Source organism: Tyto alba, unplaced genomic scaffold (assembly GCF_018691265.1).
Source record: "Tyto alba isolate M040663 unplaced genomic scaffold, T.alba_DEE_v4.0 Super-Scaffold_22, whole genome shotgun sequence".
Classification (NCBI taxonomy): domain Eukaryota; kingdom Metazoa; phylum Chordata; class Aves; order Strigiformes; family Tytonidae; genus Tyto; species Tyto alba.
The window spans coordinates 14,330,550-14,350,153 of record NW_024881296.1 but is presented as its reverse complement, the minus strand read 5'-3'; the positions used below and the strand labels follow the sequence as shown (position 1 = coordinate 14,350,153).

The following is a 19,604-nucleotide window of genomic DNA, read 5'->3' as shown; positions in this document are numbered from 1 at the left end:
AGCCAGCAACTTACTAGTACAACACACTGAGTTTAGAGCTGGTTGCTGTTTATAGCTTCTATTGCAATATTTGAGAACTCCAAACACAGCAGGACCAAACAAACAAATCACATAGACGTAACTTATTTAGAAACCTGCTAATACTTCCTCCCCATTGTTACACCAATTCAACTTGCAACATTCTATCTCCATATGCTTTCCATTTCTTAAATATGAAAGAAACATGTTCTTCTGTTCTATATCTAGGAGAGTGCTTACTGGCAAGCTTTTACACAATAATAATAATAATAGTAACAATAACTTTGTTTAGGATGTTAAAAATCTTCCAGGTCTTCTTGATGGGTATATTAGCTGAAAAGAAAGAATACAACATTCTTGGAACTGTAACTACTCTTCCAAAAAAGAAGGATTACAGCCAGCCATAAGCAATATAGTTCACACTGCAGGAGATGCAATTTGATCTTGCAAGTGTCTCCAAGCTTTTAGATTAAAAAAAAAAAAAAAATCAGAATAAAAAGTAAAGTAAAAACCATTGCATTGGGTTTGTGTGGCAAGTTTTGGTAGTGGTGGGCCTACAGGGGTGGCTCCTGCAAGAAGCTGCCGGAAGCTTCCCCTATGTCCAACAGAGCCAGTGCCAGCTGCCTCCAAGACGGACCCACCACTGGCCAAGGCCAAGCCCATCAGCCATGGTGATAGCACCTCTGGGATAACTTATTTAAGGGGAGGAAAAAACTGCACAACTGTAGCCAAAGAGACAAGAATATATGAGCAACAACTCTGTAGACCCCAAAGTCAGTGAAGGAGGAGGGGCAGGAGGTGCTCCAGGTGCCAGAGCAGAGATTCCCCTGCAGTCCGTGGTGAAGACCACGGTGAGGCAGGCTGTGCCCCTGCAGCCCATGGAGGTCTGTGGTGGAACAGATACCCACCTGCAGCCCAGGGAGGACCCCACACAAGAGCAAGTAAATACCCCTGAAGGAGACTGTGACCCCGTGGGAAGCCCACACTGGAGCAGGCTCCTGGCAGGACCTGTGGACCCATGGAGAGATGAGCCCACACTGGAGCAAGTTTTCTGGCAGGACTTGTGAACCCATGGGAGCCACGCCAGAGCAGTTCATGAAGAACTGCAGACCATGGGAAGGACTGACTTCAGAAAAGTTTGAGGAGGACTGTGTCCCATGGGAGGGACCCCATGCTGAAGCAGGGGAAGAGTGTGAGGAGTCAGGAGCGGCAGAGATGTGTGATGACCAGAAGTCCCATTCCCCATCCCCCTCCGCCACTGCTGGGGAGGAGGCAGGGAAAACTGGGAGCAGAGTGAAGCCTCGGAGGAAGGAAGGGGTGGGATGAAGGGGGTTTTATTTCTCATTTTCCTACTCTGATTTGACTGGTAATAAATTAAATTAATTTTTCCAAGTTGAGCCTGTTTTGCCTGTGACAGTAATTAGCAAGTGATCTCTCCCTGTCCTTATCTTGACCCATGAGTCTTTCATTATATTTTCTCTTCCCTGCCCAGTTGAGGAGGGGGAGTGATAGAGTGGCTTTGGTGGGCACCTGGTGTCCAGCCAGGATCAACCGTAAACCTCAAAAATTCTGACTAAAATTTTACAGACATCCAATTCAAACATACATTTTTAAAATGCCTACTATCAATTAAGTAATTTTTAAACATTTAATAAATAAACTGTGACACAGTCTTAAGGTTACCTAAGGAAAAAGTAAAGAAGAAATATCCCGTATTTTACAAAAGCACTTGGTGTTTCAAAGCCTCTTAGAATAAAGAGATCCATAACTCAGAGAGGCATCAGTGCTACCTTATTCCTGTGCAGAGGGGCTTAAAAATTTTGTTCAAAAAGTGTTGGAAGCCTGTATGATGTCTTTGCCATGTCTACAGAGACACTTCCAACAGTTAGGAGCAGACTTGTTCTGGATAAACTAGAAGTAGATAAAAACCCCTCTTGCTTCAGATACTACAGCAGATATATTCAACCACACTAAGTGATTAAATAGAACAGCAAGTGGAAAAACCTAATCAACAAAAACAGAATTGTAAATTGTTCAAACTGACAGCACTATGTGCAGTACTGTCAAAACAAATTTTTGTTTTGTGGAAGCTAAAAGCCACACATCCTTTGTTAGTGCTTGCCAAAGGTTATATGAAAAATATATGAGAAAGCTAATTCTTCTCAACCCGAGGAAGTAGGGATGCTCCCATATTACATCACTTCTCAGTTTCTTCCTCTAGTTTTGCTAATATGCGATGGCCACATTTTCTCAAGTATTCACATGTATCTGTGGTTTTTAAATAATTTAGCAGAATAACTCTGGAACAAATCAAGTACAGGCACAATGAACACTAATAACACTTCTAACTGGTCTTTACTGCTGCTGTGGAAAGCTGAACAGAAGAATTTCCCAATACTGTAGAGCAATTAGTTTCCTTGCTTTAAAAAAAAATACTTGCTTAAAAAAAAAAAAAAAAAAAAAAAGAAAAAGCATCTGTCATCTGTATTCAAAATAGCAGCTGAATTTCTGCAATGACAGTCATTCTAAAACAAGTTCTCCTAAAACACACTTTCTGGCTAAGGATAGGTCAGAAAATTTTGGTTATTAAATAGAGCAAGCTTTAGAAACTTAAGCTCAGAACTGGAATCCAAGGAAAGCCATTTTCAATACCTATGCAGCTTCAGGGATATCTCCCCTTTTTTTGACCCAACTTACCCTGCTCTGTGCCATTCCACACTGAGCCTCTGCAGCTGCCCTGCTGCCAAGATGGCCAAGCCATAGCACAAGTCCTGGGGATTCACAAAACCTCAGCATAGTGTCTAAGCCACCAACCAGCTGCAATGTAGCCACTATATGGAGTTCAGCACTGAACTGAGTACCCTTAACCATTCTCTTGCCAAAACACTGAAATTAAGGAGGAAAGTTTATTTCCTAACATAATGCAATACAAATTTGAGCTTTTACCACAGAAGGGTGTGATTTGGGCCATGAATTCCCCCATGGCCCATAGTTTACAGGCTTAGATTTTGCCAGGTGCAACAACCACCAAGCATAGCACTGATACAGCCTCCAGTTGGGATGCTGTCTGAAAATGAATTTTAAATGATTGGAACAGAGAAAATAGTAAAGAAAAAATAAATTTATATAGATAAAAAACTATGCAGTGTAAAAGTTGGTGCAATTTATGCCATAGGGATGATTGCAATTTTTTATTATAGGTCCCAAAATTATTTCTGATTTTTGTCATTACTACATCACAAGTCTAAGTGATTCATTTAAAGCAAGATTGCAAAGTTTTTAAATGCAATGAATGTAATTTAAGTTTTCCTCTCTTTTCATGATGACACGTTAATAAATGTAAAGCTTTTCTTAGGCATGACCCCCACTCTTTCAGTTAATGCACATGCTACATTTTACCAGTCACCTAAGGGAAGAATTACACATCAAAAATAGTACATAATAAAAAGAAAATTTACATTCACTAGAAGGTAAACTATTCTGCTCTGCACTTACAAAAGAACTGTCAGAGATTTCTTTTTAAAACATAACTTACCTTTGAATGAATTTATCTGAAGTACACCAACAACATAATGCCATAGAAAAACAACCCAGAATCCAACAGTGCAGTTTTTCAGGCTTCATTGTGTTAATTAAATAGCTGTGAAAGTGTTAAAAGAAGAAATCTGTTACTTATCCAATGCACTAAACTGCAAGTGTTAAAATGCAGAAAAACACAACTATCTCAGAAACAGCAAGTAATATCAACTCTGGACTAGATTTACAGCCACAGGTAAATGAGGATCTCTTTCAAGGCTGTGCCTGATTCCCCAGCTTGTATGCTGATTTTCATGAGCTAAGGATGAGATCATGGTTTCTTTTTGTCGTTTTGATTTGTTTTGCTTTGTTTGGGTTTTGTTTTGTTTTTTTTTTTTTTTTAACTTGCACACCATCCCAATAGAGCCACTTTCCTAAATAGGGATACATAAATCTTCTATGCAACCATACTTTATGTAACTTAAGACTCTACTTGTGGTCAGCACAAATGCCCTAAGTGATTCATTAAAGAAACTTTGAACTTAACATTTAATATTCATGTTGGATTGACCAAGGGTAATATTAGAAACTCACTGGAAGTGAAGCATGATATCCAAGGATGAAATTATCTCTAAATGCCAGTTGACTACTAAACTGCTGTTAAAAAAAAATGGTGCTAAAACCAGGTTAGTTTCTGTTCTTGTTACAAACCCAAGACAGTCTCTATGAAACCATGCATGATCTGCCTACTACCTCGTGGACCCTAGAAATCAGGGCAGAAAGAACAACAGATCAGCTTAACTTTCACCAACAGGAGGACTTTCACTTGGCACAGATCAAAACCCCACAGCTGCCTCCTGCATCCGCTAGCCATTTCACATCATTTCAAATGCCACCTCCTAGATGCCAGAAATAGTTACACGCATGTATTTACATGCAATTATTAACGCCTCACCAAACCCACTCTCGAACTTTCTCATTTTGAGAGCCCGAAAAAAGCAGTACAAGACACTGCGTGTAACCTACGTGCCCCTTTTAAGATTGCTCACTACACAAGTAATATCCTTTTTTCTACAAAGGTTTTATAATTAATCCTTTATTTTAACAGTCAAATAAAGCCTGTTTTGACACCAATCAAGACACTGCTGATTCAGCCATTACGGCTAACTTTAGGAAATTCAGTGTAATTCTGAGCCATGGCTCATTAGAAACAAGAGTCCATTTTCCCACCGTTATGGCATGGATCTGCCAGTATCAAACCCTATACCCCGCAGTTCTGCACACGCGGCGGCAGAGCTGACGTACGCAGGAGGCAGCCTCCCAGCTTGCAAAATGTGTCGAGATTTCAAAACTGGCGAGGGCTTTGGGCAACAACTGTAACAGTTAACCAGCTGCATTTATCACAAGGTTTTGCTGAATTGTGAAGAAATGACAGCCTTTAAGATATTAATCTGTTTCATAGGTTAATGTCTCTCTAATTCATAATGGATATATTATTAAGGTAAATGGCTTGGCCTAATAGAAGATTAGATAAATATTAGCTTGCAACTGTTAATTTTCTGATCTAGTTTTTTATAAAAGGCCTGAAGGATTTTCACTCACCAGGCAAGATGACCATAAAAAAAGTCAAACAATTTGGAGCGTGCTACTTGTTTAAAAAAAAGCAACTGATAATGTAGAACTAATTTTTATCAAAAGCTAGCTAAAGAAAGATGTATACCCTGTATTAAAGAAATTGATATATTCACGTAATGTACAACAAAAAAAAATAACAAATAAGTAAGTAACTGCCGGGTATCCAATTTCCCCAAGAGTTCTGCATATAAAGTGATCTCAAGTCTGACCACTTGAACAGTAGGTATTAATGATGTGAAATTCATCCTTATAAACCTGTTTATGATTTCATCTACTGTTATTTTCAACTGACAACCAACCAAGACTTTATTTTTTGCATGATGAACTATCTACTCAAGATAAAACACAGACAGATGTAAGGAGTCTTCATGTAAGATTCTGCCCTACCTATAAAAACACACACTTCTTCAGAGAGCAGAAAGTATCACTTAAAAGACAGTGTCACCCACCATCACCAAAAAAGGCTGCACTGTACAAGGGTGTGGAAAAAAAAAACACCTTAAGAAAGTAGATTATGGAAGAAAAATAAGACAGCAAACATTATGGCATTTCTTTTGCAAACTGGTATGACTTCTGAAGGCAGACACAGAGAAACTTTTTTTTTTTTCCAGTGACTAAATTACAAAAAAGCATAAATGCAGTTATCTCCATTTCTCGTTAGACTCTTAAGTTTGACCAAATAATGACCAGAAACAGAGGGGGGCCTCAAAAAATACTGCTATCAAAGCAATGGAACGTACTAGTTTATTCTTCGTATTGTTCTGCACCCTGGAACTGGAACATAGGGACAATAGACAGTGAGCAGATCTGAAAACTCCTCATGTGTAACTTTTATGTAACAAATTTTTATTTTTCTACTGATAAACAATACGTAAACTCTCTCTAAGGTTTCAGCTTGGAAGCCAATAATGCAGCTATCATGACTGAACGATTTACTTAATCTGACCTTTTACTGTTCTGCAACATTGGTGGGAGGTGCAAAATGCATCAATCTCACCTGAAAAGCACTCAAATGGTGCACAGCTGAGAAAATACACATCCAAATTAAAACTGTGTTAACTAAGACATATGAAGCACATGCAATTTTTACAAAAATTGCTTCTTTTTACTAAAAATTACTCTGGATTACTAATTTCCACAAATACAAGAAAGAATTGGTTAACACGTTTTATACCTATTCTGTTAAGAAGAAACGGGGATTTCACAGTATTAAGTCAGTTATAAAAAAGTCATCATGTTCCAAAAGACTTCATAATGAAGAAAACTTAAAACTTCAAAATGAAACACACGCACATATGTAAAATCATTATTTGGAACAAGGCTGTTGACTCATTTTCACTGTAGATAAAATTCCAAAGAATAACTCTGGGATTACTTTTGGTTTACTAAACTTGGATAGCAATGCACAACACTTGCATGTGGGTTAGTAACCAAGTCAGGACAAGGTCACTTTCTGCTGTGTTATCACCGTTCAATGGTGGTACCAAAATTACCTGTCCAGACTAGGGAGATCTTATAACAGATAGTGATTAAATCTTTCTTTAACACATTTACTATCATTTGAATTCTTATATACGATCTTGAGGTGGCTGCTTACATAGCATATGCTTCTTTTGGACACTAGCTATTAGTTATCTGTATTCTACTCCCTTATTTTCTCTTTTTGCTTTTAACAACTAGTTTGAGTAATAAACCCCATATTTATATAAAATTTCCTGGTTTATACTTTAGTTCAGGCATATAGACTTCGAGAACAGAGAAGAGGCTGCAGAAGAGCACTTAAGCATTAGCGAAAGGACTCCCACAGCTAACAGCACAGCAAGCATGCAGCTAAGTGTCAGCAACAACAGCCAAAAGATAAAAATTAGGGCAGCTAGCCTGGCATCTAAAACCACAAAAATCAACACCCTAGGTTCTGGTACCATCTCAAACAAGGCAGCACACACCACCTGTGCCACAACAAATTAGACAACCAAGTTATGAAATGGTACGCCAGAAACATTAATTCATAACAACGTTCTTAGCTCCAGCAATTTTTACCTCCACAGCCCACTCTGAGCCAACCATTCACCCCAAGCCTGAGAGCTGGCCTAAGCAACCACAAAAAGCGCTTTTAAGATTTTTCAGATGTAATACTCAGGTCCACTAACACAGCAAGCTTTTTAGCAGGACTTTCTCACCACTCCTCTCACAAAGCACAATTCAAAGCAGAACACGATCAGCGGTGGATTTCGGGCGAGCCCAGCGGGAGCTGGGTGCTGTGCTCAGCACTTCCACTGGCTTCCAGGGGAAGTCTCGGGGAAGGTGGCACCTTGCTTTCTTCACACATGAACTAACACAGTGCTCTACTTTTAGTACAGTGTAAGATTTAACTTCCTGACACCATAAAGCGCTTGCTCCAGATAAGAGTCATCACATTTTACTACAAAGGTGTTTTTGTAAATTGCAAAGAGTGCAAACCAGCAGAGAACCCGAAGCGGGATGACTATAAGTGACAGGAGAATGTCAAAGCTAGTGACAAAGTGTACAAAGCAGAACTATAGGCAGCGTTTTCCCAACTCGGGGAAACGCTGGAGTTTCTTTGGCTGACTTTCGATTTGCTTCACGTGGAATTTAAGGCAGAAGAATTGAAACCAGCTACAATTGGAGCCCTTACCGGTCCTGCAAATCCCACCTAACTTCGTGCAAATCGGTAATCTCACCGGAGGCACCAGGCAGAAGACCTTAGGGAGGAACACCCCGGGCAGGCCCAAGGCTGCCCGCCTCCTGCGCGGCTGCTGCCGCCGCAGCGCGGCCACACGCGGGGCAAAGGGCGGGGAGAGGGAGCCGCGGGGACGCCGGAGCAGAGGCTCTCAGGCAGACCCGACCTCCGCTGCCTCGGACCCCACACCTCCCCTCACCTCTGCCCGCCGCTGCCCGGGGCCTACCCGGGGCCCGCCGGCCCGCGTTACCTTCCGCCCGCTCCTCCGGCCCTGCCCCGCCGGGGCTCCCCCGCCGCCCGGGCCTCTCTCCGTGGGCGGATGAGGCAGGGCGCGGGGACGCGCTGCGGGCCGGGCTAACCGCGCACAGCCCCCGCCCCGGCCGAGCTGCCGGTGGCCGGGAGCGGCCGTGGGAGGGAACGAGCAGCGCCGCGGCCCAGCCGCCTCCCACGGCCCCGCGGGGCAGGCCCGCCCACCCCGGGCCCCCGGTACGGCCGCCGGGGGCTGGGCCCTGCCGCCCGCCGGCAGCGGCTGCCCGGTGCCCCCCCGCAGCCTGGCACCCCGGCACCCCTGCCCCGGGGGCTCGGCGGGCCGTGGTGCTCCTCAGTTTCCCCGCGGCCGCGGCAAGGCGTGGCTGGAGCCGGGCGGCCCGCGCAGCGGGAGCATGTGTGCGTGGGCAAGGTGCGGAGGAAACCGTGTGTATCCATGTTTTTGTTCATGCTCGTGTTTTGGTTGGTTCTTCTTTACCCTGTTCTAGGTTTTAATTATTTGGATGTCCTCCTGAAAACGTGTGGAGCACAGAGGTCTTCAGGAGTGCGGTGTGGATGCTCGGTGTTTTTGAAGTTGCCCACTCAAATAGAAAATAGCAGGCTCCTGACTAAAGCAGGCCCAGAGGAACGCTGACACATGCGTCCCTGGCATGCTTCTCCAAAATACTGAGGGAAGTTTGAAATGGTAACACTGGTGTTTGGAAACAACAGGCAGTTTCTGAGGAAGGAACACAAAGGGATGAGTCACAAGTATCCCCGGTGGGACTTCGGTCATTTTCTCAGCGCTACAGTAAACCATGAAACATGACGCCAACCCGTCTTCCTCTGCTGATGTGTGAATCACAAAGTGTGATTATTAATTACTATTGTATAGTTTTGAACTGGGGGGCGGGGATATGCCACATATCCTCTGTGGAGTGGCTGGAAGAAAATAGGCATGTTGTGAGCAATCCAGACCCAGGGGCCTCACAACTGCAGCTGTTGTGAAGGACATACGCAAGGTCGAAAGAGATAATGAAATTGGGGTTTTGAGAAACTGCCTATGTTGCAGAGAGGTAAGGAGGATGGAATGTAAAAAACAAGATAACAAGAGGGAGAAACAGAATGTAGGTACGGAAGAGCAAGGCGTGTGAACAAGCAACTTTAACCTATTAGCAACCAAAACGTAACACGTGGGCTTTGTGCTAGTGTATGAATTGCTGTGTATCCTTTAATAAAGCGGCATTAACTTGATCACACTGATCGTGCATGTTGTGTCCGAGACCTCTGCATCAAGTGGTGCCCGAACAGGGACCCTCTCGTCGATGCTTGCTGGAGCAGAAGAGACGGTACAGAGGGTGCTGAAGCCAGCTGTAGCAGGCACTGCCCCGGTGCCTGGAAGACGCAAGCGCAATCGTTGGAATCTCGCCCTGATCAGGTGAGCAGCTGGGGAGGAGATGGGGTCCACGCTAAGCAAAGAAGAAGCGGCAGTTGTTAAGCTCCTCCAACATACACTCTCTAAGAGAGGATTATCTTATGATGAGGGAAGCCTGAGGAAGTTGGTGTCATGGGCTCGGCAGTGTGGATTAATCCCCTCAGTGACTGTGGCTTCCGAGCTGGCGACTTGGGACAAGAGTGGTGCGGCACTGTGGGAGGACATTAGCTCAGGCTCCAAAGAGAGTGTGAAATTCTCCACATTGTGGAGGCTGATACTAGAAACTCTGAAAGAAATGAAAGCGGAATGGCAGGCCACCACCTCCGCTTTTGCTGCCCTGTCAGCGGAGGCAGAAAGTTCTAAAGAATCCGCCACATCGATGATGTTTGCAGGGCCTATATTTCCAAAAGTAGCCCCAGAAAAAGGGAGTGGGGCTGCTCTGCGTGCAGCGCCAGTGCTGTCACCTTCATCTAGAAGGAAGGATCGGGAGCAGGCATCCGCGGCAGATCCTCCACCCCCCACCCCCCCGAAGCCCCCGATGAATTCACCACCACCCGAGTCCCCGATACCAAGCCCAGGGAACCAGTTGTCATAACGAATTGATCCGCCTCTACCCACGTCTTTGCCACTGTCACCCCGATCGCTGCATGAAGAACACCGTCATGGCTTGGGAGACCCACAGCTGAGAGAATTAATGAAAAAATTGATACAGCTTGAACTGAAAATGCAGGAACTGGCTCAGCCTGTTCCTACGGCACCGCCGCCTCCTCCTCTCCCTACTAATCCCTTTTTCCGAGGCAGTGCCGGGGGGGGGGGGTGGTGGTCAAGCAGAAACATTAGCGATTGAGCCACCGCTGCCGGGGGGGGGCAGTGGGAGGCACGGCTGGTAATAGCAATCCAGCACATCGATGGCGGGGAGTCATTCGGGATGAAATAATTGAGGGGCAATTTAATCACCTTGGGCCAATGCCATTCCCGGTGGTAGCAACTCCACAGGGCAATGCATGGGAGGCCTTAGACTGGAGAATGATAAAGGAAGCAAAATTAGCAGTTACCTGGTATGGTTTGAAGTCGCCGTATACTAATTCTGTGATTCAGCATATCTTTACAGCAAACTTACTAACTCCGTATAACGTGCGCATGATTACACAGACGCTGTTAACAGCATCTCAGCAATTACAGTTTTTTCAGCGTTGGCAAGCGGCCTGTGAAGCTGCGGCGGCTACACCCCGTCAGCAAGGAGATCCCTTACATGGGGTACAGTCCCAGATGTTGCTGGGGTCAGGTCCGTTTGCCAACCCTGATTGGCAAGTAGGTTGTCAACCGGAGGTGTTGCGTTTGGCCCAGGAACTAGCATTGAGAACGATCTTAGCTGTGCATGATGAGAAAACGGCGCCGGCATTTACAGGAGTAAAACAAGGTCCCACAGAATCTTATCCTAAGTTTATTGATAGGTTACATGCTGCTATTAACAGTAATCCGGATTTGAGTGCGGAAATGAAAGTTAAATTTCTTGATATGTTAGCTTATGGTAATGCTAATGAAAAAAACAAAAAAGGCCTTAAGTCTCCTGCCGCTAGGCTCCACCACTGGTCAGCTCCTGGAAGCAGCTGAGCGAATGCTCGACCAGGAAAAGTCTGCCTTTATGGCTGCTGTGGTACAAGCGGCCGTAAAGCCAATTTTGCAAGGGAAAAGCAGTAAAGGAAAACAAGATAAGAAATGTTTTAATTGTGGAAGACTAGGGCATTTTAAAGCACAGTGTTGGAGTCCTTCACACAACGGAGTGGTGTATAAAAAATGGTGTGAGCAATGCCAAAGAAACAACCATAGCACTAGCGAGTGTCGGAAGAGGGGAAACGGGACGTGGAGCGTGCCCCATGCTCGGGCTACGACACAAGCTCAGGGTGCCTGGACCACTGCTCCGCCACCACCTCCAGAAGTGCAGGAGTGGACTTGGCAACAGCAGTAGCTATTACCCCTACAGATACCGCGGTACAACTGGTCGAATCAAATCTTACTAAGTGCCTTATTAATCGGATGCTCTTCAGCATCTAGGAGAGGTATTTTTGTTGTCCCAGGACTTATTGATGCTGACTTTGAGGGAAGAATCACGATAATGGTATATACACTCACTCCCCCCTTAGCTATAATGGAAGGGTCAAAAATTGCTCAGTTAATCCCATTTGAATCAAAAGTACCCAAAACAGAACAAAGAAAGAGGGGGATAAAGGGTTTTGGATCCACTGGACAACCAGATGTTTTGTTAGCCATGGACATTAGTTGAAGGAAGCCAGAGGAGCAGATGGAGATGAAACACCCCAGTGGACAGACGAGCAAGTTATACATGATCATAGATACTGGAGCAGACGTAGCAATCATACCGTTTTATAACTGGCCTAAGCAGTGGCCCCTAGTACCAGTGAGTTACAGGAATTATGGGAGTCGGAGGGACTCAGGTCACATCCATCAGTAGGGATATAATCGCATTTATGTTTTCTGGTGGCAAGGTAGTAACCACACGTCCCTATGTAATGCATTTACCTGTCGCACTAGTAGGGAGAGATCCGCTCAGTCAGGTGGGAGCTCGATTAATCACTTCACCTTTTTAGGTGCGGCCACGGTAGAGCAGCCAATCCTAAAATTAAACTGGAAGACTGATGATGCAGTATGTATTCACTGGTGGCCACTAAAACAGGAGTGGCTGCAAGTTATTGATGATTTGGTACAGGAACAGCTAGATGCTGGACATATCGTGCCTTCGACTAGCTCATGGAACACTCCCATCTTTACAATCCCAAAGAAATCTGGGAAATGGCGTCTGTTACATGATTTGCGAGCAATTAATGCTGTTATGTGTGATATGGGGGCCTTACAACCTGGACTACCCTCCCTGATTATGTTACCCAAGGATTGGGACTTGGTGATTATCAACTTGAAAGACTGTTTCTTTACAATCCCCTTATATCCAGAGGATGCTGGAAGGTTTGCCTTTACAGTACCGTCAGTAAACAAAGCTGAGCCAGCAAAAAGGTATCATTGGGTGGTGCTACCACAAGGGATGAAAAATTCACCCACAATATGTCAGTTATTTGTTGCATGGGCTTTAGAACCCATCTGAAAGCAGCATCCTCACTTACTTATTTATCATTACACGGATGATATTTTGGTAGCAGGAAGACAGCTGGACTCGGAGACAATTTTGGCACAGCTAGAACATACTCTCGGAGAGAGGGGATTAAAGATAGCACCAGAGAAAATGCAGAAGAAGGAACCATGGCTGCATCTGGGCTGGATTATTACAAACGGAATGATTCGACCCCAGAAAGTAAAAATTAACACAGCAATAGAAACAGTGTCTGATGTGCAAAAATTAATGGGTGACATTCAGTGGGTTCGTAATATCTGTGGCATTAGGAACGATGATCTGAAGCCATTGATGCCGCTCCTGGGAACATCTGTAAAAGCTTAGGAGCACCGTCAATTGGATGAGGATCAGCAACAGGCGTTACAGGTGATCACCAATAAAATAGTAACGTCTTATGCTTACAGGCGTCTGGATGACAAGGCCCTTTCCCTTATGCTAGTTAACTCTGGGGGTGAGTGTGAACACCCACTAGGGCTTATTATCCAGTTGAGCAAGAAAAAAACAAACTTACGGATTCTAGAATGAATATTTCTCCCATTCCAGCCCAGAAAAACAATTGTTACATGCCCTGAACTGTTTTCACAGCTCATCATTAAAGGGAGACAGCGAATTTTAGACGTCTCAGGCCTCGAACCTGCAATCATATAGGTGCCTGTATCTCAGTTATATTTGGACTGGCTATTAACTGCTTCAACCGAGTTTCAAATAGCAGTTACTGATTTCATAGGAACTATCACCAACAGTTATCCTTCGGACAAGCTATTATCATTGCTATTCCATCAACACTTTGAAAATATACCTATGTGATCAAAGGTTCCAGTTTTAAAGGGATAACTGTCTTCACTGATGCTGGACGCAAATCTCGGAGAGCTGCAGTCACATGGAAAGCAGGGGAGGCCTGGGAACACAAGATACTCCCCAGGGTATCTGGAGACTCCGTACAGACTTTAGAACTCTGAGCTGTCATCTGGGCATTTCAACACTGGTATCAAGAACCTGTTAATGTAGTATCAGATTCACTGTATGTTGTGGGTACAGTTCAACGTTTAGAACATAGCATGGTGAAACCTGTATGAAATCCTGTATTACATACTCTGTTGTTACAATTACTGACACTTTTGAACAAACGTCAGGAAGAATATTTTATTGTGAATATTCGCAGTCATCAACAATGTGGAGGTCTTGCGTTGGGAAATGCTCGGGCTGATCAACTTATTGCTCCAGCCTGGACAGGCCCTGTCGTGAAAACCTTTGAGCAAGCCAGGTTGTCACATGAGTTTTTACACCAGTCAGCAAAAGTGTTGGCTAAGCAATTTCACATTCCTGTAGCTGATGCTAGAGGAATTGTACAATCCTGTCCTGACTGCCAAAAGGTAGGGATTGGCCTGGGTTTGGGGGTGAACCCTCAAGGACTCCGGCCTCTACAACTTTGGCAGATGGATGTGACGCATATCCCAGAATTTGGCAGGCTTAAATATATGCATGTCTCAATTGATACCTTTTCTCTCGCACTCTGGGCAACGGCACAAATTGGAGAAACAGCGCGACATGTAATTAAACACATGCATGCTGCAATTATGGCACTGGGAGTGCCTGCGCAAATTAAAACCAATCATGGTCCAGCCTATATCTCTAAAAAATTTACTCATTTTTGCCAACTCTGGGGTATATGTCACATTACAGGTATACCACATTCCCCCACAGGACAAGCCATAGTGGAGAGAGCACACCAAACCTTGAAAGCCCTTTTGCAAAAACAGAAAGGGGGAGAGGTCTTGGCTACTGCAGAACGACTTGCAAAAGTGGTATATGTGTTAAATTACTTACGACTCACAGGTGATAGGAATGAACCACCAGTAGTAATAGATATTTTGGGTCTGAAATCTGGTATAAATCAGTGTGGAAACAATATTTTTGTTCAATACAAAGATGTTGCTACGGGGGAATGGAAAGGACCTGCAGAACTAAAAATGACCAGTCGTGGATATGCTTGTGTTGTTACAGATACCAGCATCAGATGGGTTCCGAGTCGATGGGTGCGGCCCTGGAAAAGGGAAGACAGGAAGGATGATGCAGAAAACTAATGAGTTATTAACCTGAGGATGGGATTATGCTTGTGTATTTTTTAATCACTCTTATAACAATACTGCTCTCCGAGGCCAAAGTATTAATGCAACTAGTGTCATTTATTGCAATGCTACTGCATGGTGTAATTACACTGCACATAATTTTTCACGATCCTCTGTTGTTCCTCTTGCACTACCTCCTGGTGTGTTTTTAATCTGCGGAGATCATGCCTGGGGAGGCATTCCATCCAAATTGAAGGGAGGTCCGTGTAGCCTCGGATGCTTCACGTTATTAGATAACATTGAATTTTGGAATACAGGTGAAACCTTTGCAGCCTCCATGTTGGCACCAGGAGTTGGCGTTGCAAATGCTTTAGCTACTTTAAATAAATTAGGATGCTGGCTTAGTAAGCAAACTAATGCTACTCCTTTTGCTTTAAGTGGTCTTTTAACTGATGTTGATAGCGTTAGGCATGCTACGTTGCAGAATAGAACTGCTATTGATTTTTGCTTTTAGCACAAGGATATCGTTGTGATGAGTTTGAAGGGATGTGTTGTATGAATCTATGTGATCATTCAGAGTCCATTTTTAAAAGCATTCAACAGTTAAAGGATGGAGTTAAATGTTTGGCAGAAAGTAATGACCTGGATTGGTTGACGAAAATATTTAAAGGATGGGGACTATCAGGATGGTTAATCTCAGTGATCAAAACTGTAAAGGTGGTTTTCTTGATTGGAATAGTTGTGCTTTTAATGTTGCAATGTCTCATCAGTCTCATGTAAAGGGCCCTGCAGAAGACTGTCAGTGCAACATTCTTAGCACAAACACAAAACGGGGTCTGGATTGCTCAAAAACAGAAAGGGGGATTTGTGGAGTGGCTGGAATAAAATAGGCATGTTGTGAGCAATCCAGACCCAGGGGCCTCACAACTGCAGCTGTTGTGAAGGAGGTATGCAAGGTCGAAAGAGATAATGAAATTGGAGTTTTGAGAAACTGTCTATGTTGCAGAGAGGTAAGGAGGTTTGAATGTAAAAAACAAGATAACAAGAGGTGTAGGAGGGACCTCGTACAGAGGGCAAGACCGGAGTTAAGACCTCACACCTATGCGATGAAAATCATTCTCCATTTATTTACCTGAATAGCGCCAAGATATACAGAGCCAGATGGTCACGTACTCTGTGCTTTACAATCTATTGGCTAAAGGCACTTATCACTCCCCCGGGAGTGCTGTGATAGGTTTGCATTGTTAGTACACATGTATAAACTAAATCTACTTTGTGGTCAGTGTATCTGGGCATTCAAACAGGAAGGAAGCACCAGCTTGACTTCCTCATTCTTGCCCTTCCAGGTGATGTCAAGGGCAGGATTATCACGTGGCAGTTTTCTGCTCAGAGACCCAGCCTGGATTGTCCAAACCCTGTAGGATCAGTGCATGACCCTGATCCCCAAAAAATCCTACCACAAAGAGGGAGAAACAGACTGTAGGTACAGCAGAGCAAGGCGTGTGAACAAGCAGCTTTAACCTATTAGCAACCAAAACGTAATGTGTGCTCTTTGTGCTAGTGTATAAATTGCTGTGTATCCTTTAATAAAGTGGCATTAACTTGATCACATTGATCATGCATGTTGTGTCCAAGACTTCTGCGTCAATCCTCCATTAACGCATTTGAGAAATATGTGGGCAGATCTACGTCCACAAGCAAAACAACATTTGTTTTGAGCAGATTAATTACAGTCTGTGTAATAGGGTCCTTGTTCAAAGTTCCAGTATTATTTACTGGTAAAATTTTTTTAGTTATGTCTACACGTTTGCACAGTAAGAAAGAGGATGAGGCAAAACTAATCTCTTTGCCCGCTTTTCTATGGAAACGTGAAAATGTTGTGCTGGATGGAACGAGTGATCCATCTGCTGTTGTCTCTGACAGTGTCTGAGATGCATCAAAATTTTCAGAAATTTTGTCAGAGTTAAAAATAGTGACACTCTCCAGATCTTTGTATTCAGCGCTGGTCCTCCCCCTCCTGCCGCTGAGGGCGTCACGGCTCCGTCTGGAACTGAAGTCTCTGTCGCTGCCCATGAAGGGTCAGTAGGCACAGATACCGGGCTATTCTCTGAGACTCAGATTTTATCTTTGTCTGCAGACTAGGGATGAAAAGAATGGGCCGTACTGCACTTAGAGCCTAGGTTGCAAGGTCTTGTGCTCCAGTGTTGGTCCTGGTTTGAGGTGCAATAGGGATTTACACTCCGAGGCTGCCAAACTAACACTTTGCAATTTGCGAAAACTAAGCCCAAAGACAAGTTTCTCATTAAGGTGATTTTAGAGTGAGATACAGAACTACTGCAAAGTAATGTAAGCTCTTAAGGTATTAGGACAAGGAAGCCATATTTTTATGTCACGATACCATTACAAAATAGTGCATGTTAATGGAGACTATTATCAAAGAGAAAGTTTTTGAGGAATGTGAAAAAAGATAGATAATGGAGATCTACATTGGATAACTATATCCTTAAGACTTTCCATTTAATATTTATCTATGTGCTAGAAACAAGAAAATTGTTACTAAATCAGTAATTTAAAATAAAACACTCTGTCAGATGCAGATGCTGACACCTATAATGAGAAAGTCAAGGTCTGTTTTCGGTGTTTTCAACCTTTTGATGTTACGATTAGAAAATGTTCCACTCAAATTCATTACTTTAGTAATGTGAACAGCTGTTGTTGCAACCTGTTTGAAGAATAAAACCAATTATAATAAGACTGCTTTCTCAAATAATCATTTGTGAAACAAAAATACATTAATCTTTCATCAATAGTTGGCAGATAGGCCATCTTAATACAACTCAGAGTATTGGGGATTGTTGACAAGAATATGTAAATATCCAGGTTTATATGACGAAAAGTGGTGCCAAGACTTCATTTAATAATTATTGCCTGGAATTTAGTATTTCTTCTATGTCTGACACTGGGTTATATTAAAAGTCAAATTTAGGCACTTTGGTTAGTTTGAGCTGTACTTCATGCAACTGGTAGCCTCCACTGACTTTGCTGGAGTTATGTTCAACGTAAGAGACTGTTCATTAGGAGTAAGGCAGAAAGAATTTACCACGTAAGTCATAACGAAAGGACGAGAAATTATTATGCATTAATATCTGCACAGAGGCCATGGAATCTGTTGGGACCTTTGGCTGTTCCTGAAGTGTGGCAGCAGCCTCACTCAGATGCGAGATCTGCTATAGCCGTTCCCCCAGGGAACAGGCTGGCCATCCAGTCTGAAACTCGGTACCTGACCCATATCCATGTCCTGCATTATGGGGCTGTGGCTCCACAGATTTACACATACTCAAAACCTAGGACACGAGCACATACCAACAAGTTTAGAATACCCTTCTGGACTGGGATAAAACTAAAAAGTACTGAAGTGCTTTCCTGAACTAGGGACTCAGTCATCAACTTAGAGTTAAATTGGATGTTTAGAACTCCATATAATTAATTCTGAGTACAGGTTGGTCTCCTAAGTCTGAGAAGCATTGTAGTGAAAAATAGTAGACCTCATTTGGGGGTTTTCTCATTAAAATTACTATGATCTTTTATTTCAGTACTGACTCTTCTCCTGTTCTCTTCCTAGCACTCATGATGCTATGAATAGAAATTGGTGGAAAACTGAGGAAATGTCAGAACATTTGAAAAGTTCCTTTTAAATTTTTCATGAAAATAACATTTTCCTCAAAAATTTCTGAAAAAACATAGCTGTATCTTAGATTTGTATATGTTTACATGATGATATGTGTTTGACAGAAAAAACAAAAACAAAACCAAAATGAGGTTGGCATGATTGATTTTCTTTAACGATTTTATATGAAACACTTCAGAATACATTTTTCCAGATTCCGGCAGCTTACATTCAGATTGTGATTTAAGAATCAAGATACTTTCAAATTTTGTGTCCCTAACAAAATGTGGTTTTGCTTTGATTATTCCCGTTGCACAAATAGAATAAACAAATCTAGCTAGAGTTTTTTCTTAACTGTGTGTTAATAAGACTCTTACAATACCCTTAGCAGATTTTCGGAATGTATGTATATTCCCATGTTCTAATTTTAAGTCACTGTACTTAGTGAGTGCATGAGTTTGAAAGCTTAAATTTTATTTAAAGTTTGTTAGAGAGACTGTAGCAATGCCACCACAGTGGTTTTGGTTTGTTTTTGTTTGTTTGTTTGTGGGTTTATTTGTCATTTGTTTTGGTTTTGAATAACGCAGTGTTAATTTTATAGAATCCTTTTAAAGCTATGCTGGGCTTCCCATGAAAACTACGTTTTCTTCTTTCAGTGGCAACATGTTAGTCACATTTACATTGCTGTACAAACAGTAAAAATAATTTTGGTTTATCTTTTGCAATGAATTTCTATGATTTTCATAAATGTAAATTTGGGAATTAGATTCAAAATGGGAACATTTCCTTCTAACATGAGACAGTTTGAGATGGTACATTATGCACTGGATAGGAAGTCAGACTATTTGAATGTTTTAATAATACTTACTGAAGTCTCAGAAGGGGATATCTGTAGACTGGATTCAAAATATTCTACATGTATTTGAGAGCAGGAAGGCACTGTTACTGAAATGTTTAAATGATTTTTACAAATTATAAACTATCTTCTAAGTCTACTGTTTGTTTGTTTGTTTTTTCCTTTGCTTTGCAATCTCTATCAAGTATTTTGTCAAGTAGATTTTGCCTTTCGATTAAGTTTGGAGATTTAGTGGGCAAATAAAAATGGTAACTGTAATACCAGACATGTTTCTGCATTATGATTTGTTTCTGACAGGGTTTTGAAAACTCGGAAA

General features: G+C 42.7%; 1 protein-coding gene across 4 annotated transcripts in view; it reads right to left on the bottom strand.

Annotated features, from left to right (window-relative positions):
* The window catches only part of RNASET2 (ribonuclease T2), a 31,227-nt gene extending 22,883 nt beyond the window's left edge, over positions 1–8,344 (bottom strand). Inside the window, exons 1-2 of one of the 4 annotated variants that reach the window (XM_042795596.1) lie at positions 8,070–8,344; positions 3,554–3,658 (exon numbers count right to left, since the gene is read on the bottom strand). In XM_042795596.1, coding sequence (XP_042651530.1) covers positions 3,554–3,642 — 89 coding nt within the window. In that variant the 5' untranslated portion in view covers positions 3,643–3,658; positions 8,070–8,344. The other 3 variants (XM_042795597.1, XM_032996914.2, XM_032996915.2) reach the window with 3 other exon arrangements.
* Between the last annotated feature and the right edge of the window lie 11,260 nt (positions 8,345–19,604).